The 24,392-nt window shown below is 41.0% G+C and overlaps 1 protein-coding gene across 25 annotated transcripts in view; it reads right to left on the reverse strand.

The window, feature by feature from the left end:
- Positions 1 to 24,392, reverse strand: part of SORBS1 (sorbin and SH3 domain containing 1) — a 117,040-nt gene that overhangs the window by 41,876 nt on the left and 50,772 nt on the right. For 12 of the 25 annotated variants that reach the window (XM_039345610.1, XM_039345608.1, XM_039345616.1 and 9 more), the window contains 9 exons: positions 23,915 to 24,292; positions 19,475 to 19,613; positions 14,394 to 14,426; positions 13,073 to 13,236; positions 8,344 to 8,407; positions 7,541 to 7,615; positions 7,204 to 7,266; positions 1,266 to 1,313; positions 506 to 635 (listed from right to left, as the gene is read on the reverse strand). In XM_039345610.1, the coding sequence (XP_039201544.1) occupies positions 506 to 635; positions 1,266 to 1,313; positions 7,204 to 7,266; positions 7,541 to 7,615; positions 8,344 to 8,407; positions 13,073 to 13,236; positions 14,394 to 14,426; positions 19,475 to 19,613; positions 23,915 to 24,292 (1,094 nt within the window). The remainder of the gene's footprint in view (positions 1 to 505; positions 636 to 1,265; positions 1,314 to 7,203; positions 7,267 to 7,540; positions 7,616 to 8,343; positions 8,408 to 13,072; positions 13,237 to 14,393; positions 14,427 to 19,474; positions 19,614 to 23,914; positions 24,293 to 24,392) is intronic. The other 13 variants (XM_039345605.1, XM_039345627.1, XM_039345622.1 and 10 more) reach the window with 7 other exon arrangements.

A 24,392-nucleotide genomic window follows, 5' to 3' on the forward strand; every position in this document is an offset into this window, starting at 1 on the left:
AAAACCTAGTTTTCAATTTAGTTTATTATTTTTCATTTTTTTAAAAATTGTTCTCTTATTACTTGATAAGTAACTCAAGGCAGTGAACATACCTAATACTCCTCCCACTTTCCCCACAACAGCCCTATGAGGTGGGTTGAGCTGAGAGGGAGTGACTGGCCCAAAGTCACTCAGCCAGCTTTCATGTCCAAAACAGGACTAGAACTCATTAACTCCTAGTTAATAGGCCAGCACCTTAACTACCACACCAAAGTGGCTTGTTTGTTTGCTGCTAGTAAATCAGGGGTAGGCAACCTTGGCTCTTTTATGACTTGTGGACTTCAACTCCCAGAATTCCTGAGCCAGCCACGCTGAGGGGAAAGGGAGAGGTTTCCAAGCTGAGCCAGGCTGGCTCAGGAATTCTGGGAGTTGAAGTCCATGAGTCATAAAAGAGCCAAGGTTGCCTACCCCTGTGCTAGTTGTATCACCCTGAGCTACTACTTCAACTGTTCTTATCTATGATTACCTCTCAGAGTTCGATTTAAGAGATGAAGAACGAGCGGGCAGCGGCAAAGTGAACGATCTCTTCATTGTCTTGTCTGTGTTGATAGTATCATTCTCACTCTTGGAACGGGGCACTGAAGTTTGTGCTGTTGCTGCAAAGGGACAAAGTCAGACATGTTTTGTAGGAGAAGAAAGGAACTAATATTCCAAAATATGTGTCATGGTTCTGACAGATGAAACTCTTCAAAGAACTTCGAGGCATTGTTTACCTTAAAGAATCTTTATTTGAAAAGCATAGCATTGGCACGTACATAGGTAAAGCCAAAATCTGAATTCCCCTCCCCTGAGCACATAGTATCAAAGCACAATTCCCTCCTCTAATTAACAATCATAAATCACATTCTCCAATTAGTTTGAAACGCAGGCTTTCCCTCCAACTCTTCAACCCGCCATTTCTTACCATCTCTTATTTCAAAAAAACTTTGGTTCTCACCCTAGTTACAGTATTGTTATGTCTAACTAAACTCCCATGCACATTCCTCCTCTCCCCCAGTATCATCTAATTCTAATTCTAAGAGTAAAACATAAAATGGTTGCATCTCCGTATGTTGTCAAAGCAAGAACATCTGATGTTAGCAGCATTGACAACATGATGGTTTGTTGTATTCTGGGTACATAATGCTTTTTCAACTAGAGTAAGATTTATTCAACACATCATGTAATTTTCTTTTTCATACAACCTTTAGCACTCATATAACTAATTTCTATGTTCAAATACTTACCTTCTTTGCCAAAGGAGTCCTGTGGAAAATATGAATCAGAATCTTCATCTGGAAAAAAAAAAACATAATTTGCTATCTGTTTAGATATTCTATTATATATTTATGGCTATGGCTTCCCCTTCTGCCACTCTATGAATTCAAGTGCAAATTCTATTATCATTTCTGGTAGTTTGATTAATAACAAAGACACTGCATTCTTTATGCAAAAGCAGCCATCAGTACATTGCAAGGAATATATGGGTGGGTTATTCATAACTCCAAGAATTAAATACACTCAGTATTCATGTATACTTGAATGCCTACACAGTTTTCATAGGACCTAATAAATATACCTTGAAACTCTTTGAATATGTACAGGGGAGGCCAAGAGCTGGGCTTTCTCTCTCCATAAGCAGAGGAGATACATGAAGGCTTCAATGGGGCAACTGCATGAGATCTGGTTTACATGTAACATTAAACCAAGATTATGAATAAACTATGGTGATGTGCTTTTTAAATAACAGCAAAATCAAACCAGATGTGTTCAGATATTGCACTAAACTGCAATATAGTATATGAACCAGGCCCCTTTATCAATATTACAATCCAGTTCTATGTACATGTCCTCAAAATTCAGTCCTAATGCATTTAAAATATATATTGATTTATACACAGGTTCGCAACTGTATTCATTCAAATCATATTCTAAACTATTTTTACAGAAATCCTATACATATCTATCACATCAACTTTCCCAAAATCACAGCATTCTTCCTTAATAATAAAAAGGGTACTTGGAAATACCTTGGAATGGAAAATGCAAGTTACTATTCCAATCCCAACCTTTTTAAACTGAACGTCAAAAATACCATGCTAACTCCATAGGCCTTTGCTTATTCAAATTAATATGTCCCAGTGGTCTCATACTCTGGAATTACAACCAAAATTTTCCATTTACTCTCCTCCCACCTTGCAATGATTCACGTGCTCCAAACATTTTCATTTCACTAATTAAGCTTCCAGGTCTATGAAGTATCAAAAAATCCTAGGAAAAGATTCTTCATAATCATTCAGAGAAACGTTCCAAACTTCTCATAATACAAGGTAATTTAGCAAGGATGGTTTACACTTAGCAAAACAACACTGCCTCACATTTGAAAATATATATTTTGCACAGCGGAGCTGATGGAAAATCAGAAAAGAATGAATCTATGGACCTCCAGCCTGCATTTGAGCACTGAACTTTTCAGGCTAAGGAACCATTTATAAACCACCCAGAGTCATTTTAGGTGAGATAGACAGTGTAGATCAGCGGTTCTCAACCTATGGGTTGCGACCCCATTTGGGGTCGAACGACCATTTTACGGGGGTCACCAAACAACGCGATCCGCCATTTTCCCCCCTCAGGGGGCGCCGCCGCGCATGTGCGCCGCGCATGTGCGCCAGCCACGCGCACACGCGCCACGCGCGAGACCAATGGTGCGCACACGCGCCGCGCATGGGGCGCCGCCATGCATGGGCCGGCGCCACGCATGGGCCAGCGCATGCGCGGCGCGTCCGTGTGACGGGGGTCGTCGTCACACAAAGGTTGAGAACCGCTGGTGTAGATATTTGATAAAATAAAATAAAATTTACAAAAATTTGATCAATAAATATTTTTTTACAAACATTCCCACAGGACTGGAAGTTAAAGTGCATCCTTTAGTCCAGGGGTCTTCAAACGTGGCCCTTTTATGACTTGTGGACTTCCAGAATTCCTCAGCCGGCGTGCCTGGATGAGGAATTCTGGAAGTTGAAGTCCACAAGTCATAAAAGGGCCACGTTTGAAGGCCCCTGCTTTAGTCATTTACTGCTTACAGTTGCCAAATGGCCAAAGAACCTGGGACAGTCTCCAGGCCCCTGATCTGATACATTCATGCCATACAATATTCCTGTCTTAACACAAAGAAAGGAATGTGAGAAGCAGAAGCTTCTTAAAGCAATGATAGCAGCAGATTTAGAAATGAAAAACAATTCCACCAGGGATCCTAGTGAGGGATTCAGCTAGGCAATTACAGAATGGATGTCATTTGAAATGAAAATACAAACAAAGGTTGCACCTGCTTTCTGAATTCAGTGAAGCAAGGTCTGATCGTCATGGGACCTGCAAAGAGGAGAGCTTCTTCTCCAATACTTCTAGGATTAGCCATACAATCACAACTGGTTAGGTAACTAGACAGTGTTTTTATAAGGTGGTACTTTATCTGGGAAGATTATTACACACATCTGTAATAGAACCACTGGTGCCTAGGTTCTTAGAAAACAATGCAGCATATCTTGTTGTCAGATTAATTTTATTTCTGGATCAGGTAATGTCTTACACACAATGTGGAAATGCTGTAAAACATCTGACAATGTATGCGTGACATTCTGATTAGCAAGTTATTCAAGTTTGGTTGGGTGAGATTTCTATATATTTAATCCATAGCTGGCCTGAAACTCCACCCAGAACGCTCATCAATGGCTCTTCATCAAGTTGGGAGAACTATAGTGTAAGGTGCCATATGACTCTTTGGTACAGTAGAAAACTTACCAGAAAACTGGATAGAGCAACTATGAGACTAAGAAGTCAGAAATAAAATTCAGAATGATCTTGATAGATTTTTGTCAGAAGAAGTGGATCGAAATGGCATTGAATATAAATGTAATAACAACAAATACAAACTTATTCAGAGGCAAACAACAACAACACACAGGCATATGAAGGATTTCTGGTTTGGGGTGTAGTATGAGTGAAAAGGACATTGGAATTGCAGTTGAACACTTACAAGCTAAATATGATTCAACAGGCTGATGTGGCTGCTAAAAAAGACAAATGTGGTTTTAGGCCAGGAGTCTTCAAACTTGGCCCTTTTATGACTTGTGGACTTCAACTCCCAGAATTCCTCAGCCAGGCATGCTGGCTAAGGAATTCTGGGAATTGAAGTCCACAGTCATAAAAGGGCCAAGTTTGAAGACCCCTGTTTTAGGCAATATCAGTAGAAGATGAGGACATCATATTATTTTTCAAGGATCTGGAGGGATAGATTATGTAGAAGGGGATGGGACAATTTCCAAGACTTATTAGGTCTGACAATTTTATCTCGTTCCTAATTTATGTGGGGATGCCACTGCTAAGATTCGAAAAGTTGAAGGGGCTGTTCGCCACTGAACCTGTGCTAAAACATCCAAACCCCGAAGAGCCTTTCATGATCCAGACAGATGCCAGAAACGTGGCTGTGGGAGCTGTCCTCCTTGAGCACAATGGAGAGAGAAACTTACAGCCATGCGCGTACACATTTCGCAAGCTAAATGAGACGGAACGGAGGTGAGCAGTCTGGGAGAAAGAGGCATTTGCTGTGTGGTGGGCATTACTAACTTGGAGGCAGTTCCTGGAGGAAAGTAAACCCCCCTTTGAAGTGTGGACTGATCATAAAAACTTAGAAGCCCTGAACCCCCCCCCCACCCAGATGGGCGCAGTATTTCAAAAGGTTTGATTTTGAACTAAAATACTTCCCAAAGGAGAACTTCTTAGCAAATACTCTGTCCCGCATAGCCCAATACAAAAGCACCCAGCAGGAGGTGGTGAGTTTTGTCATTCCCGATAGACAGCAAGTGTCACAAGCGACAACCAGAAGGCAAGAGAAAAGGCGCTCACCCCCCCACCGATGCATTTGCACAACAACTGAAGCAAGAGCTGCAAACTGACACATGGTTTGTGGCATGGAAAGTGGGCAAATTGTATGTCCCAGACAGCCGCCGATTGCAAATTCTGCAACGCAGCCATGATGTCAAGCAGGCAGGCCACTTTGGGTTCCTGAAGACACTACATCTCACTAATCGTCAGTTCTGGTGGCCAAAGATGAAGAAAGACATTGAGAACTATGTGGGGAGCTGTGCTGTCTGTGCAGCCAGCAAAAGACTACCCGGGAAGAGTCCGGGACTGTTACAGCAGGTGGCTGACCCAACCAGACCCTGGGAGGAGATAGCCATGGACTTTTAGTGGAGCTATCGGAAAGTGGGGGAAACACCATAATATGGACTGTGATAGACCTATTTTCCAAGCAAGCCCACTTTATTGTGTGTGCTGGACTCCCCTCAGCCCAAATGTAGCGAAGATGTTTTTGCAACACATCTACCGGCTACATGGTGTGCCTAAGTGCATCATTTCAGATTGGAGAGCCCAATTTACTGCTAAGTTTTGGAGGGAGTTTGTGAAAATGATTGAGTCTTCCCAGGAGCTCAGTTCTGCTTTTCATCCAAGTACGAATGGATCTGCAGAATGAGTTAACGCAATAGCGGAACCGCACCTGCGTTGCTATGTCAACCATCAGCAAATGAACTGGTCAGAACCCTTGCCATTTGCAGAAGTGGCATATAACAACGCAGTGCATAGCAGAACTGGTTTCACTCCATTTAAGTTACCCACAGGAGTAGAATTTGTGCCTATTCCAGAGTGCCCACTGGAACCCCCATCCTCTACCACCGTAAGTGACTGGGTGGGTTCCTTTTAGAGGGTTTGGAGTGATGTGAAGAAGGCTTTGAATAAGGCAGCCGAAAGCCAGAAAAGGCAAGCGGATAGAAAGCGAGCTCTGCAAGGGACTTTCCATACAGGGGACAAAGTGTATTTGTCTACTAAAAGCTTAAGTTGAAACAAAGTTGTAAGAGGTTCATCAGTCCTTTTCCTATTGTAAAAATCATAAATCCAATGACTGTAGAATTAAAACTACCGAGGCTGTTAGGTAAAATTCACCCAGTATTCCATTGCAGCTTACTGAAGCCACACAGGAGATCCACAACAAGGCCAGTAGGGGAAGCAGCCCCAGCTCCAATAGTGGTAGACGGGGAAACACATTATGAGGATAAGCAGATCCTTGATTCTAGAATCCACAAAGGAAAATTGCAGTACTTATTCCAATGGGAGGGTTACCCAATGTCGGAAGCTAGAGGGGTAAAAGCCCCACTTAATCATTAGAGGAAATACCTTTTTCAACTAGCCTAATGATTCATCACAGTGAGAAACAACAATTCTGATACCAAAGCTATTAATATCAAGATAGGAAGGCTTTTGTACAAAAATACTGCCTTTGAGCCATTCAGTATCAAGTATTCTAACTGCTGGATTGGGAACCTCTTCTTCAACCTGGCAAAAGAAATATGTCTGACCCAAACTTTGTTTGGATTAAAAATGTGGTCCAACATCTTCTCAATCTTGGCAACTTTAAGACAAGTGGTCTTCAACTCCATAATTCCCCATGGCTGGCTGGGGAGTTGTAGTCTACACATTTTAAAGTTGCACTAGGCCAATAATATTCAAAGTAGCTTAAGTCTTCCAGGGATTACCCTGTAGTAGAAGATGCCATAACTTTGTCTGTATTCATAAGAATGCTATGGGTAACAACTTTTCATTTCAAAATTGGATGCAATTCTATGTTATTTCATAGAAAGTAGATCACTTGAAATATGGATACTGTACACAATTTTTAATAGGGAGCACTGTCCTGTAGATGTGGGTGACACACAAAACATGTTGGATCTTGCAACCATCACTGCCGCACTGGCCTTGCCCAAGGTGAAGGAGGCCTTGACAAATATGCATTCAAGATTTTTCATTCCATTTAGTAAGAATGTGTGTCTTTATAGTCTGGTGTCCATGTGCTATGTGATTTCAGATTCCTGGATAATTATCTTGAACTGACAACACTGGCAACACAAACCAAAGAAAATCCAAGCTCCACAACATTAATTAGGGGACTATTAGAAAAAGCGAGGCAAAGCTAAGAAAGAGGTTGTACCATTGAGGATGCAAGAGCAAAAAGCAGTTGGCAACTACAATTAAAAGACAGCAACGGAGACTTGGCAACTACAAAAACTCTGGCTGGAAAATTAAGAAAGCAGAAGCTTGTTCAAAAGCAAAAGTCAATTGATCTTAACAAATTACCTTCAGATCTAGGGCTAGGAGTAGACACAGGAAACTGGTAAGTAGGAGAATAAGGATTTTGTTCTGCAGCAGAGAAAAGCAGTGGGGTTGGAGAGCAGCCATGCTTAAATGGAGGAACTTCACCCCTTCTCAATTTCCTATCCCGTTATGTTTTTGTACCCCGCTTTGCTACTAACATTCACTACTCCCAAGAGAGAGCAGAAGGTCTCCATCGATACAAAACAAGGAGACATTCGGAATAGCATTCAGTTTTTAATGAGTCATATTGTAGTATGACAGATTAAACTACGGTTAGCCAAACACAAAACAAGATATATTCTTGCTAAACTTGTGGTACCTTTGCTTTGGGGTTGAATAACAGGAAGCTCGGGGAATATGTAGGTAGGGCAATAAGGGTTTTCTTCAGGTGGGTCTGTGCAGGAAGAGCACATTTCCAAAAAAAAAAAAAAAAAAAAGAACAGAGAGGAAATATATACTGTAAATGGAGTGGGATATATCAGAGGAAACTCCCAATATACACACAACCTGGATAGGGTTGCCACCCCTCAAAAATGCATAATTTAGTCTTAGGCTACCCCTCCAGTTCAGCCATGGGCAGCGTATCAGCACAGAGTGCTTTCCATGCATTCCAGGATGGTTTGTCTCAAATTAACCCGTCCTTAGTGCTAAATTGGTAGGCACAGAAATCTTGCAGTTTTGCTATCAATTCTGATTCAACTTAAGGAAAGAGGATTTGCTTTAGAAATGCTTCAAAAGGAGAATTCTCTTTGGTAGAGTGTGATAATTCAGCATACATACATTTAGTTGCAAATTGGCCAAAGGTATGTGTGAATGCACGATACAATGCACTCCTGAGGGCAGGAAATGAGGTTAGAACTATTAAGCTATCTCCTTGCTATAAGTTGTGGGCCTGGGAGAGAATTTTCCACTGGCAGCTATGGGAGAATTCTGTCTCAGGACTAGCAGCTGTTTTTTGAGGGAGGTGTGGGGAAGGAGACTTCTTGCGGAGAAAGTTTAAAGCCACATCCTGAATTTATTTTAGCTGCCTTCTCCCTCCCCCACCAACTAAACCAGGATATTCCATCCCAAAGGAAACAGGTAAGTTGACAGATAGAATGTTTTAAATTACGGTAGATATACCTTTTGTCAATCTGTGGATTTGTTTGAACATTATCTTGTACCAGTCCTTGGATCGCTCTGAATTCTAATTGAAAAAAGAAAGATAACACAGCATTTGAAAAGACTGAAACATCCATTCAACGTATGGTATCTTATACCTATTACCTTATGTTAATAATTTCTGCTCATCATAGACTCCATGGAAAATCTGGGGATGCAAAAGACCTGTTTTTTTCCAACTGTGGGGTTTTGGACTGTTCTAGTGATTAGTTAATCAAGCAATGTATGGCACCCAGAAGTTTTAGGAAGGCAAGTCCGTCCTAAATTTCCAATTTTAACGGTGGTGTTTTGCCAATGTTAATTCTAATACAAGTATGGAATTCTTGCAGTTTTGCACATGTTGCTACAGCATCAACCATCACAGCCAACAGTACCAGAGACATCTACAGGTTCCACATCACTGTACTAATTTCACTCAAATCCCTTCATTAAATGCTGTCCATTTCACTTATTTCTCAAACTGTTTGTTGACCACTTATAATATTGTTACTTCATTTGATCTGTCTAAATCAGAATCTTTAGTGTTTGTGATCTCTGGTTTGTCAAAGTTCATGTTCAATGTCATATCAGTCCACCCAATTAATACTATGATCATAGAATGTCGAATGTAAAAATGGCCAATAAACACATATTACATGGATCTTCACACCAATGCTACAGGCAGTCTTGCTATCACACATTTAGGACCAAAAACTAGGCAATATTAAAGTAATGTGTATAGCTGTTGTAAGAACCGATTACTTGTAATTGTAGATCTTCAAGAAGTTATCTGTGAATTCACACTTTGGGGTTCTAGATCTGGGCAATAATCTGTGTGGAATCTTTCAGATCCTGGAATCTTCAGAGAATGCAGCTTAGCAAACCAGGAATTCCCTATCTTTGGATGATCACCAAACATCTGAAAGCAAGGTTGATCATTCCTACAGGCAAGTGGGGAAAACTGAAGTCACAGATAACCATTGAAAGAGCATCCAAATTCTTTTTGAACGAATTCTATATTGTTGAGCTACATTAAATACTGTTTAGCTCTCAGTTTTAGGCACCAAAATAACAACGATCAGTTTTTAGATCAGTGGTTCTCAACCTTTTTAATGCCGTGACCCCCAACCGGTCATAAGTCAAGGACTACTCAACCGGTTGTAAGTCAAGGACTACTCAACTGGTGCAGCACCGTTTGCAGAATGGGACTTTTGGCGGGCTCAGCAGGGCAGAGACAGCCTGGACAATTCCTATTGGCTTTTGAAAGCCAATAGAATTAGACTCTATTCAGGAGAGTCTATTCTATTGGCTTTCAAAAGCCAATAGAATAAAAGGGAGTAGCACAGCTAAGGAAAAGGGGGAAAAAATGGCAGACTGCGTTGTTTGGCGACCCCCGTGAAATGGTCATTCGACCCCAAATGGGGTCCCGACCCACAGATTGAGAACCACTGTTCTAGATTGTATTATTGCTTTGGCACTGGTTCTGTCACTTATCTCCATAGCTGGTTGGATGGTTGATGGCCTTGAGAAACGTTGATATCCTGAGAAAGGCAAAACTATAAATATCATTTTTCTCCTCAAAACAAATTTTCAAATTTAGTATTTGACCACTAACCACCATACCCACAACTATCTGTTGTAGTTATAGCCTTTGGAACAATTGGAGGCTTATGTTGAAGGATAACTACATTTCATGAGGATTTATACAATTTAGACCGGTGGTTCCCAACCTTTTCTATACCCCCTCCCAGAACGCTTCTGATATATTCTCGCACCCCTTACAAAAGTTCAAAATAACGGCAACGAATTATGCATATACACTATAATTTTGAAAAGCCAAGTTTTTGCACCCCCTGGAATATTGTCTCGCACCCCCCCAGGGGGGTCAATAGCCCTGGTTGAGAACCCCTGATTTAGATTAAGGATACATAAAGTATTAGGATTGAGGGGTTTTATGTATCTCACCAGTATGTTGTTTTTCACAGTTGGGTGATAGGGTTCCAAAATCTGATTCCCTTTTTCACATTTGTGGAAGATTTTAGAGAGGAAAATAGGTGCTTATTTCACCTGTTAAATTATGCCAAATGGGTTTTGGCATAATTCACTCTTGTAGCATGGCCCTCCAAATGTCACATAACATTTGATCTAGCCCTCAAGCTGACAAAATACATGCCAGCCAGATAACAGGTTATCCAAATCTTGAGCTTCCTTAAAACCATCCGGATGTGCACCCATTTAAATTAAAGGAAAATAGCACCTTAAGTTTACATTTTTTTTTTATTAGAGGAAGGGACTTTTGTTTCTTCGATTCATCCAAGATTACATCAAGAGCTTTTCCCCATAAATGAAATAGATGCCAGGCGCCACATACCAGCTGCCAGCCAGAAACTCTTCCTAAATTCTGACACAATTGCCATGTGTCATCATGCTGGAATACATCTAAAGAAGAATCTGCCACAGTAGCAGCTGTGCAAGGAATGTTCCAGAGCTTGTCCCTTGCTTGTTTAGATTTGCTACGCATTTCAGACCACCTCTAGGTGGCACTAGCAAAGAAGAGTCTACATGAAATTGATGGCTAGATGTCTACATGGCTGCTGAGGCACTGAGCATCTTATGTAGATCCATCTCTGTCTTCCCTTCTGTCTGTGGAAGGGCAGGGGAGGATGTGAGAGCAGATATAGGCACATCAGTCAAAGTAACTTTTAATCATTTCAGGATTTTGTTAGGAGCAGAAGGCAGCCTCTTTGTTAATCCACATCAGGGGTGTCAAATTGCCGGCCCACGGGCCGGATGCATCACGTGGAAGCCGCGCCCACCTGATACATTGCGCAATGTCACGTGACGTCACATGACGTCACGAGTTTGACATGTCTGATCTACATGGTTACTACAATAGTTTTCACTGAAGTTACCCACTTCTTGATCCTTATATTTTTTAAGATATTCAGCAAAGTATAGCAAGGTTTTGCTTCTTCACAGCATGCTGGATTGCTTCAACATGGTTCTCTATCATCTCTGGTAGTCTGATTCCCACCCTCCTTGCAGCTCATGAACCTGACACGGGGCTGCTTCCCACCTTTGCTAAATCTTTTGCACTGAGCACTGGAAACACCAGCAAGCTGGCTCCCATTTGATGTTAATCCATGAAACTGATCCGTAGCTTGGAAGCAAGCAACAGGAAGAAATTAAAAGGAGTTCTAATAGTTTGTGGGTTGTGCTGTTGCTGCCACAGCACAAATTACCTCAGTTTAAAAGGAAATCACTGTATTTTCTACACATCTTCCCCATACCCTTCATGTCTCTGTCTTATTGGTAAAGAAAAGGAGGAAGGAAGCTGTAAAGAGGAATGTATATATATATATATATATATATATATATATATATATTATATATATATATATATATATACACATATATATATATATATATACACACATATATATATATATATTATTTTAAAGCAAACTAAGGCTCAGTCCAGCAACTCTGCACAGTAATTCAGCTGATCATGTCAGGGAGGATGGATCTCTTCACCTTCCACCCTCAGGATGTCATTCAAGCTTAGTCTCTGCCTGGTGGATACAGAGGGAGATACCATCCCAGATGGAGGATGGTCTTCCAGGAAACTCAAGAGAATAGCTTCCCTGTGAAAGTCTGGGCAGGGCAAAAGGGTTAGTCATCAGGCAATCTTAATGGAGTGGGATCTGGGGAAATAGACTGCAAAGGGCTGTAATTGCCTGTGCTTAGGGTGGTGCTGTTACATCCATCCAAAGAGTGCTACCCAATGAACGGAACTGACAAGAATCTCGAGAGATTATTGACTGATGGCTGAGGATCTGTGGTTTTTCTGCCTTAGGAGTTCTGTGTTTCTTACCATGCAAGCAATCTAAGCACACCCTCACAGGGGGCAACCAATTCAACAGCACCTTGGAAGTGTTGTCATGTTGTCCTCAGAAGCCTAATAAGAAAGGGGACAATCTCCAAAAGCAATCAAGACAGGGGAAGTTGCCATCCTTCTAAACCAGTGGTTCTCAACCTGTGGGTCGGGACCCCATTTGGGGTCGAACGACCATTTCACGGGGGTCGCCAAACAACGCAGTCCGCCATTTTTTTCCCCTTTTCCTTAGGTGTGCTACTCCCTTTTATTCTATTGGCTTTTGAAAGCCAATAGAATTAGACTCTCTTGAATAGAGTCTAATTCTATTGGCTTTCAAAAGCCAATAGGAATTGTCCAGGCTGTCTCTGCCCTGCTGAGCCCACCAAAAGCCCCATTCTGCAAATGGTGCTGCACCAGTTGAGTAGTCCTTGACTTACGACCGGCTGAGTAGTCCTCGACTTACGACCGGTTGGGGGTCGCGGCATTAAAAAGGTTGAGAACCACTATTCTAAAGTATAGTGAGATACTATTAGAAAATATATAGATTACCAGAAAAAAAACCCACAATTACATGCGTATATTTTCAACACATTTTTGAGGAACTTACCTTCTGATTCCAAAGTCTGAAAATTCAGGGAATTTTTTTTTAAAAGACAGAATATTTTATTTCATGTACCTACTTTATTGTTCCTAAAAGTATACAAACGCTAAATGGATTTGCATCATGACAATATCTAACAAAACAATTTATGTGCTGAAATTTGACTGTAACAAAAAAAAATAGACAATCAGAAATGAACTGATGCAATAGGGAAATATTTCACATTTCCTTACTCTTAGTGGAATGCCTATGGAATCCAAAGAATCATCAGCCATATGCTGAGAATTATTGACAATTCTCTTCTGTTCCTCTACTGCATCTTCCGTGCTTGGATTTAATTTTTGTTGAACAGATATACCATCTACTTTATCAGCGACTGGTGGATCAGGCCCTGGATCTGTAAACAAAAATAGCAATCACCATTGTTATAAAATATTTAACATCAGAACCTTGGGGAAATACAAATGAGGTATCTTATTGTTTTAAAAGAATGTAATTTTCAAAATAATTGAATAAACAAGGAATTTTAGAAAAGAAAGTATCTGTTCCATATTTCCTTTAACAGTGCATTCTAACTATTTTGCAGAATATATTATTTTAAACTGTGGGACCTTATTCACTGATTCTCAGATCAAAAAGCACCACATAGGCAAGCACCACATAGGCCTAGCAACAGAATCATAGTTAATTTTTCTAATGTAACTGTTACTACAATGCAGCAGTCTTTAAGCTCCTTCTCTGCCAGATTCTCCAGAAAGATTTCTGGGAAGAGAGAAGGATCATAAGCCGACTCATCCAAAATGCATTAAGTTTCAGCAAACTGTGATAATGCAGTGTAGCATGCACTGGAAAAAAGCAACATATTCATGCTTAAGAAAATGCACGGTGAGCTCAAGAACGGTATTCTAAATGGAAATTAAAATTGTGCAGTCATGTTTCATGCAATATAGTCTGCATTCATCCCAGAGCATCATGAGCAAATCCATCCCAGAGCTAATTTGCTGAATGTTTTAACATACTTTTTATGTATTTTTCTGGACTAGTTCCCCTCAATAACAACTAACATTTTAAATCAATAAAGATTGATCCCACCCACTTTTGAATGTGATCTTAATATTAAATTCTTGATGATTTGAAAATGTTGGATGCTAATACAGAAAAGTATCAGACTAGTCATTCTGGCAAAACTGGGGCTGGACTATCGGAACTAGGCCACAAAAATCCATTAGGTACAAAGAGGACACTTTACTGATATTTCATGATCTGTAGCTTGGATATATGGGGGATATTTCAAGCTCTTTTTAAATGATGGGCCCAGTGTCTTCTTTTTCCAAGATTGCCTTGTGGAATTCCGGAGACAAGTAGCGTAAATATGTCATAGTCACCGAACAAAATACAATTCCTCTACCCCTGAATTGCAGTTTTTCTTTGAATTGCAGTTTTTCCTTTACGGATTCACTAATGATACTCTATTAGATAAAAAGAGCTTGACTGAATACAGCAGCAGAAGCATCAATAGCTAGAAATAGCATAACAATATTTGGGGCATCGTACCTGCAAGGCTATTAAGCCTTTTTTGCTGCTCTGCTGTGGGAAAGAGAGGAGGGGGAAAGACAAATAAATTGTTGAAACCATGGTTGCCCTCCACTCTTCATAAGACATTCACAATCTGTTGAACAAAATCTCAAGAGCTTGAATACCCCACCCCCATTGGCATTTTATCAAAACCAACATTTTTAACCCCTTGCCCTCCAAATAAAAGTGCTGAGCAAGAGTTCCATATATAATGCGTGAGTAACCTGTTTATATATTCGATTCAAACAAATTGGCATACATACTTTTTTTCCCCACAAATTCAGAAGGCTAAAAATCCCTAAGAACTTTCCTTGCTGGAAGCTACAACACTAACTTGCTACCAGCAATGTGGGCACCGAAGCCCAAAACAATGGGACAGCACAAAACAGTCCACACACACTAATGGGGACTAAGTCTGAGTAAGGATGTCTTGCCTTACAAGGTCCCCTTATATGTTTTATTCAAGAAGAATTCTATATGGTGCACATTCAGAGCAACATATAGCTGCACCTTTATTGAATTAAGTGAGATGCAAGACTCAAACTGGAACATTTAGTATGAATGATCAAAAATGTTTATTCTGGTTTATTGAGGTGGAAGCTATTTGTGATTCTTCAGAACAGAATCTGGTCTCAAGATTCTTCCCTACTTTTACTGATCAATCCCAATTTACTGATCAATCCTGATTTATTTACAAGCCAGTTTATATCTGTATTCACCAGACCAAAAATAATGCTGATAAATATTTGGTATATTCTTTGATAAGTGTGCAACAGTATCACATAAATGGATATTGCATTCACAACAGCTCCAAATAAGTCCTTGTGATCTAAAACCAAACTTTTTTTAAGATGCAAAGGTTCAGCAATACAAGATCCAAACATAACCAGCCCGTAAGAGTCGACATCTTCAATCATCATTCTCCAAATGAAGAAAGGTTACAGCAAAGAAGCCTGAGAACTACCCTCTGTAGAACTTTAAATCTGAAGACCAGACAGCAAAGTCTTTCTCATAGAACTTCATGAAATCACAAAGGGATAAGTTGTAACCATCTCCGATACTCCACAAGTAAAGAAAACTATCATAGTTCTAACCATCTCCGATACTCCACAAGTAAAGAAAGCTATCATAAATAGACCATCAGGCAGCTTAGGAAAGTTTAGGTTGAAAAACAAGGCCTTATTTTAAGAGTTTATATTATCTTTGAACAGCTGAATGCTCTTGATCATAACAGTTGGTCCTCCAGTTACAGAAGCAATTGGGACTGGGATTGCCATTACCGAGTGATGCGGTTGTAAAATGCAATGTCACATGACCAAAGGCAATCCAGTACGTTATTGTCGTAAACCAGGATGCAGGGTTGCTAAGCAGGAAGTGAGGAAGTTACTGTCAAAGCAAGAACATCCAATGCCTGGAAGTTCTTTGAAGTTCTTTCGTTAATTGGAACCATGACAGTCACAGGCAGTACTTTTTTTGTTATAGAACGCACCGGAACAGAGTTCTGGCACTTTTTTTCGATGGATTTTCCAAGTTTTAAAAGTAACTTTTGAAAATTTGATGTTTGATGCACGTGAACTTGAATCACCCTGTCAAGCGTAGCAAATCAGCAGCAAAATCATAAAATGGTGCATGTGGGCTGCTTGTGCGCCGATGTATGTGCACTTCATCCGCGCTGGTTGTGATGGTGCTGCTCGGCTTATGACACTGCTCGGCTTGTGATTGGTTGTGTAGTCGTGTTCTGTGTGCTTACTGCGGGCGGTGACCATTATATTTCGTTACACAACAGACGTGTGTGGGTGGGTGTGTACAGTGATTGACTATGTGCGAAAGGTAAACAATTTCTTTGTTTTAAAAAATATTGGTGAATTGAAAATCTTTTTTTAATTTGTAGTGCAAAATTTACGATGGACATTTGCCTTAAATACAATAAATTAAATTTGTGTTAAGAACTGAACATATAATTTTTTTTAAATAAAAGATTAACAAGATGGGAATTCTGGCACCTTTTTTCTTGCAAAAAAAGCACTGCTCACAGGTAAGGTATTGCACAGGGGTGGAGGACTTCCTGGGAGGCCTAACGCAGGCTAAGGGTTATGCAGTGTCGTACAAGCTCAGGGGGGCTAGGAAATGAGGGCACAAGATGCATGTGTTCATGTGAGTGAGCTCAAGGAAGATGGGGAAAACAGAGTGCAGAGAGGCCAGGAAAGAGGGCATGGGGTTTGTGCATGCAAGCTAAGAAAGGCCAGGGGGCAGAAGGAGACTTACCAAAGACTTGCAATCTTCCCTGCTGGCTTCCCACTGGCTTTGTTTATGGCATGGGTAGGCAACCTTGGCTCTTTTGTGACTCGTGGACTTCAACTCCCAGAATTCCTGAGCCAGCATAGCTCAGCATGGAAACCTCTCCCTTTCCCCTCAGCATGGCTGGCTCAGGAATTCTGGGAGTTGAAGTCCACGAGTCATAAAAGAGCCAAGGTTGCCTGCCCCTGGTTTATGGGAAGCTGGCTGAGAAGATCACAAATGATGAATATATGATCACAGGAGACCTTGCAATGGCTGGAACTTCAAAGACTGGCCATAAATCCTGTGTTCAGCACCGTTGTAACTTCCAATGGTCGCTGAACAAGTGGGCATAACTGGAGGACTACCTGTGGATAGCCTGGAGTAGAAGGCAACCCCTCTAATTCACTTTCTGAATGAAGTCAGATGACTAGTAATGGTCTGTTTTTGTTTTCTTTTGGTAGAGATGGAAGCCTGCCAAATAATACGGTGCCTGGATTAACAGAAGCAGCATAACATTCTTCAGAGCAGTGGTTCTCAACCTGTGGGTCGGGATCCCATTTGGGGTCGAACGACCATTTCACGGGGGTCGCCAAACAACGCAGTCCGCCATTTTCCCCCCCTTTTCCTTAGCTGTGCTACTCCCTTTTATTCTATTGGCTTTTGAAAGCCAATAGAATAGACTCTCTTGAATAGAGTCTAATTCTATTGGCTTTCAAAAGCCAATAGGAATTGTCCAGGCTGTCTCTGCCCTGCTGAGCCCGCCAAAAGTCCCATTCTGCAAACGGTGCTGCACCAGTGAGTAGTCTTCGACTTACGACCGGTTGGGAGTCGCGGCATTAAAAGGTTGAGAACCACTGCTTCAGAGGAAGGAATGAAAATAGTTTTAGACTATTTATATTAGGCTCACATAAAGTTTTTAACCTTCCATTTTCCCTGTACCTAAGGAGTGGTAGGTGGAAAGAAGTTAAAGGAAGATTTTCATATTTCTTTATAGTTATGATGTCTTTCACCTCATGATCATCACATGATTTTTGGGGAGGACCACAGCTCAGCTGTTTGTTCAGGCTGCACAGAACAAATGTAAATAAGCAGCCTACTTCTTCCTCTAAAAATAATGCCGCGCTTAATCATGAGAAAAAGGTATCAAGTTATAAACATGGGCTGAAATTTATCCTAGATGATTCTTCCTACTCATTTTAGCATGCAGATTCCATCTTCTGAGTCCTGCAATGGAATTAAGCATTTTACTATCTTCGTGATGGCCAGAATCAATTGAATGGGCTTCACAGAAGATGTTGATGTAAAAAACCTAATATTCTGTAAGATCATAGTGAGTGCTGTGCCTTTCAAACATGCACATGCACAAATTATTTCTTTCCTTTCCTTTCCCTTCCCTTCCCTGTTTATAAGATCTTTAGAAGCCAGAGTAAAGGCAAGACGAAAAATAACTGAAAAAAAAATAAGATGAAAGGAAGAGTTGCAGGGAATGGACAAAAAAGGTAAAAAAAGTAGAACCCCAAAGTTAATTGCCCTTTCAAAAATAGAATGCAGAAGTTGTGTCCTGGACAGAGACAGGAAAAGATCTAAAGATAAACTTGCTGTTAAATTAGCAGAGACATCTGTCTTATGATTTCTACCTTTCCTTAAGTGTAGGACGGCACAAAACAACTACTGGAAGTCTCATTCTTGCTAAACAAATCACATTCATTTCTCTACAATTACAACAAAATCTCCTACATCTTATACAGTATTATGTCCGTTTCAGAGCTTTAAATATAGCCTGGTCTCTAAACATTAAAACAGGAAGGCACTTTTCAGCCTATGGACCCAGAAACCTAAAGGCAATCCACCTATTCCGTCATCTCTTATGTCTTCTTCCTATGACTATAAATATACATTTCTCATCAACTGGTGAGAAATCTTCCACTGTGCAGTGAGAAACAAAACACCTGCTGCACAACAGCACATAAGAACAATTATAAACAGAAAATCTGCTCTAGCGGCTAAAGCTCCAGGCTAGAAACCAGTAGACTCTAAATCAGGGGTCTTGGCCCTTTTATGACTTGTGGACTTCAACTCTCAGAATTCCTCAGCCAGGCACGCTGGCTGAGGAATTCTGGGAGTTGAAGTCCTCAAGCCATAAAAGGGCCAAGTTTGAAGACCCCTGCTCTAAATTCTAGTGCTGCCTTAGTCATGAAAGAGATTTTAGGCCAGTCACTTTTTTTCAGCCCAACCCACCTCACAGGATAGTAGTTGTGAGGAAAACAGAAGGATGAAGTAATATTAGGTATGTTTGCCACCTTGAGTTATTTATAAAAATAATAAAAATGGAATGTAAATAAATAAATATGGTAGAATGTACAATGGAAATTAAGTGAGATGTAAGTCAATATAACTGTACCTCAGAAAACAAGTTACCAATTTCTTGGTTTTTTTTTTTCCCTCAAACCTTTTAGGAAGTTTTTATTTTTTCACAGTTGCATTATAAAAGGCTACTGATGTGAACTATGTTGAACCTCATTTGGCTTATTACACAATAAAGTTTACTTCAGACCTACAAAGATTTTGATTGCCTTTTGTTTGGTATTTTGATTAGCATTATAGTAGCTAGATACTTTGGGCACTTTTTTTGTCCTTTACTTTGTGACTTTCTTTGCCCCTTAGGAAATGTCGCTATTCTGGGAAGTTTGGAGTGTCTTCCATTTCATGACGGCATCCCCATCATCAAATAATATTTCTAGCAAAATATGAACCAGGAAGAAGAGGGGCTTTCATTTTACCTCTGTTGTGCTGCAGAAGGACAATTGTAGGGTTGACAATTGTGGTGGAAGGGTAAGCACCCAAAGATCTGTTGATCGTCATTGAGACAGCAGGGCCACCACTGGACTTAGAGGCTTCATGTGGCTGGGAGCAGGTATCCTGAAACACACAAGTGTGAAGATCATTACCGTGTAAGATTGTTGAGGACCGTTTTGGCAATGAAAAAAAACAAACAAGCAAATGGAACAGTTTAACATAACCCACCAGCACAAGAAGTTGCTTTCACACAACATCTTTCCTGGTGCACATACAGAAAAAAGGATGAGTAATTACGTTCTGGGCCAGAAAAGAGAAAGTGAATACACAGAGTTACTGGCAGGAGTGGTTGTTTGTGCACATGCTAGCCTCATGCTTGATGAGCTCTCTCTATTTTAGAAAGAAGATTGGCAATACTATTTGCAAGCAATTAGCCAGCAGGATGTTAGTAAAACCAGGACTATGCGAGGGAGGAAGAATGTAGAGTCAGTCAGGACAAAGACATTCCAGTTTGGAGACTGATAAAAACCTGGTCAGCCACAACCAGTGGCAGAATCTCTTCATTTGTGGTAATAGAAATACACTTACTGCTTCAAGCATCAAATAGTCTGAGCCCATGTAGTCATTCTGAAGCTTGAAACCCAAAATATCTAGAAATGTTTTTCCAAGCTAAGACTGAAGGCAACTGTTTAAAGGATTCTGCACAGATAATCCGTAATTGTTGACTTGTATTTTGCTGGTGCTCCCAAAATAAATTATCTACACCTTGACCAGTTCAGCAGCTGCTACTATTCGAGATTCAGTGAAGTGATTGGGGGACAGGCGGAGTGGCCATGCGAGAACACAGCTAAGTGAACTGCTGTTCTGGACTGGACTCTGCTTCTAGGAAGAGACCATGAGAGGGAAAAATGAAAGAATCTGTGACTGGAGGCTGATCCTCTTACTGGCAAGGATCCATCTGGATCCCTGAATTTGAGATCCCACCCCACCTCACTGTAGTTCAAATGTGCTATGTTTGTGCTTCAACCTTGCTGGCCTGTCTCTGTGACTGAAGGATGAAGGGAAGCATCATTGACAGTGGCAAAAACCTTTCATTGCCTGAAACTCTGATTGTAAAAGGGTCCAAGACTGAAGGGCAGTACCATCTGTTAATAGTTATAGTAGCAGAAACAGGAGCAGCTTCAGTCCCCATATTGGCACAGTAGACTCTAGGTCACGTTCAAGCATGCCAACCTCTCTGGGGCATGTTTAATGCATTGCCAGATGCTACTGATTGGTTCACCTATCATACTTAGATGAGAGCATGAGACATTCCAAGGGTTGGGTGACCAACCCCAACATACAAGTCAGATCTATAAGAGGTACCGATCAATCAGGATCCTCAGTAACAGTTCTCCAGATAGTAGCACGTTGACACTTATCACCCATGCGGATCTGATGGAGCACCTTGTCTTTTTTAACCTGAATTTCTTCCCGGTGGATTTTCCCAGTCTAACACAGCACTGAGTCTTAAGACCTACCACTTGCATACTGCCAACATATAACTTATGGTAAGGTTGTCCCTCCAATACTAACTTATCTGGGTCATACTCAGACCTTGAAAACAAAAGAAATGTTACTCTCATAAACGTGGAATATCAGGTTGTATGGACTCTGTACTCAAATCTCATATCACTAGCACTCTTGGCTACAAAAGATTTCCCGAGAAGACTGAGATCCATGGGCAATTTCCCTAATAACACAATTTTAGTCACCATGGATATTTAGGCAGTAAACACCAACATCCCCCACAAACATGGACTTCAAATCATTAAGAACATCATCACTAATACTAATACACCATGCCTAACCATTAGACTGTGGGACTTTGCATTCATCCTTAACCACTTCACCTTTGGTAATAATGTATACCTGCACATCAGTGGCCCAGCCATGGGCAGACACATCACTCCTCACTCCAACAGCTTGAACTTGACCCTAGAGCAGTGTTTCTCAACCTTGACAATTTTAAGGCATGTGGACTTCAACTCCCAGAATTCCACAGCCAGCAATGCTGGCTGTGGAATTCTGGGAGTTGAGGTCCACATGCCTTAAAATTGTCAAGGTTGAGAAACACTGCCCTAGAGTCTACCGTGCCACTATGGGGACTGAAGATGCTCCTGTTTCTGCTACTATAACTATTAACAGGTGATATTGCCCTTCAATCTTGGACACTTTTGCAATCAGATTTTCAGTCAATGAAAGGTTATTGTCACAGTTGACCCAGAACAATCCTTTCTTAAGGGTTATTTGTCTCGCGTGTAACCTGGATCTGCATAAGCACCTGTCTTCCTTTCTTCCCTCCCGCCCCACCTCATTACAATTTGATGGCTGCAGCTCATGAAAGCTTATCCCTTACAATTTGTGAGTTGAAAAATGTGCTATCAGACTCCTTCCAATCCATAACTAGACAATGGTTCATCTGAATGAATCACATTGAGTCTTTACTTATGGAAGGGACTGATGTGGCTGAATGGCTCATTTACCCCTTTGACTGATGCTGTTCACATTTTGAGATAATTGGATGTCTCTTTCTCAGGGCTAGAGCAGTACTTTAATGATGCTCACAGGTAATGGAGACCCTGTACATTCCTTAGTCTCTGCACCACCTCAAATGCAGTGGGTCTCAGACACAATCCCTCAATCCTCAACACTCTTGGCTTGCTCCTTTGGCCCTTCCACAACCATAACACAGCTAATAGGGATGTTCAGGTGGGATGAGTTGTTATGAGGCCACACATACCCACATATGGTGTGGATCAGTGGTTCTCAACCTGTGGGTCGGGACCCCATTTGGGGTCGAACGACCATTTCACGGGGGTCGCCAAACAAGGCTGTCCGCCATTTTCCCCCCCTTTTCTTTGGCCACACCCCTGGCACCCGGTGATGTATAAGTGGTTGGGGGTCACCACAACATGGGGAACTGTATTATGGGGTCGTGGCATTAGAAAGGTTGACAACCACTGGTGTGGATGGAAGAGATACTTTGGTCCAGAGAGAAGAGGACACTCAAACCTCTTATCATTGCCTGTCTGCCAAAAAGGGCAAGGTGTGGGAAGTTGGATTTTATGTATATGTTTGTCTATATGCATCCTGCAAAAGAAAACAGGTGTGACAGATAAATAAAAATTGCATAAACTGCTACTCTCAAAAAGGGTTGATAATACTATGAGGATGCAAACCCAAAGAGTGTTAAACATGATGAGGCTTTGCATGTTATTAGTTTCATTTATACAGATTTATATTCTGCCCATTCCCAAATGGTTTTAGAATTCACGGATGGATGGAGAAACTGAAACTCAAAACCAGCAACACAATCCTCTTAAACATTTCATAAAGGCTTGAATAAAAATATTGGTTTTCAAGCCCACTAAGCGCCTTTTGTTCCATGATGAAGCCCCACCGTGGATAAACAAGAATTTAATATTGGTTGTAAATATAGCAGAGCTGCTACATCCAATCACCACCCTTTCTACTGCATCCTGGCCTTATTTCTGATCCATCTTCAAAGGCTACTCCACAAATAATGCATTGCATATTTCCTAACATTCCTGGCACAGTATGTTCTAAGGACAGGAAAGGCAATCTGTCCTAAGACATCAGATCTTCCATTAACTCAATCCCAGTGGTATGCTAGAGAGCAACTTAGGCCTGTTGCCTTTAGCCAAATAAGATGTTTTATGGCTGGCTCTTAAGACAGCCATTTTGTGAACAGGTAGGTCTTCTGTCATAATCATTTTGAATGGGTCCACTTCACACCCTTGTTGCAACCTCCCTAAATTTTGTACGGCTAACCTAATCCATGAATAATAAAGGTCGCCTAGCCCAACATCTGGATAACTTCCCAGGATATCTCCAGCAAGAACGAATCTAAGGAATATGTTAGGATGACCAGGGAAATTTTCTCTGTGTCATCTCTGGATGAAAACAATTCCTTTCTCTCTTTGCAACAGATCTGATTCAATTATTTTTTCTGTGCAGAAGGAAAGATATGGATGTAACACTTTATGATTTCCATGGAGAAAGGTTATGAACTGTAGAGAAGGATCTCCTGAGATGGGAAAAACTCATGGACAATTAATCCAGATGCTCCTCATTCATGATCTAAGGCTTCCATCATTTATTTTTGGTTGTAATATGCTGCTTACAGCTAAATGCATAGAGTTTTTAAATATGAAAAAAGAGGAAAGAACAGAATTGAATATTATAGGAAAGAGTTTTAAGGCCAGAAGAGACAAACAATATACATGCCACAGAACAGAAGCAAAATTTCATGCCACTATCAAAAAGTGCCAAAGTCCAGGTTTGATATGCCAGGGAAAGGTGATTTCAACCTGGGTATACTTATTTAGCAGTAGACTCAGCATGGGTGTAATAAGGCTTACTGTTCGAAAGACCATTCCTGTGCTTTCAGTCGCCAAAATGCTGCTTGAGGTTTCTGTGGCCGGAGGGATCAGTAGAGGAGGTGGTGATGAGAGTGAAGGCACTTTTGCATGAGTGTGTAGCGCAGTCTGAGGTGAAAACAATGGGTGCTGGTGGTTGGGAGTTTTCTGGAGGTGAGGGGGAATGAAATCATCTAGCGTTGGAAGGGCCAGAAAGAAACCAGGAGACACGTTGTTTGAGATTTCTAAACCTTGGTCAAAATGGCGGAGAGATGCTGGTGATGTGCTTGGGCTGGATTCTTCTCTGCCTGGCTGAATCTGTTGGAAAGGCCCTGTTATAACCTCAGTTTGAACTGAGTTGGTGGGAGAGGAAGTGGCAGCCTGTGGGAGACAATACCTTGAGATAATAACAATAGAGAGGTGCAGGACATTCAACGACCCTACCTCAAGGAAAGAGCTGCTCATGAGAGGAATCTTTTTT

Source organism: Crotalus tigris, unplaced genomic scaffold (assembly GCF_016545835.1).
Source record: "Crotalus tigris isolate CLP2741 ecotype Arizona unplaced genomic scaffold, ASM1654583v1 scf7180000017968.19369539983:2297261, whole genome shotgun sequence".
Lineage (NCBI taxonomy): Eukaryota > Metazoa > Chordata > Lepidosauria > Squamata > Viperidae > Crotalus > Crotalus tigris.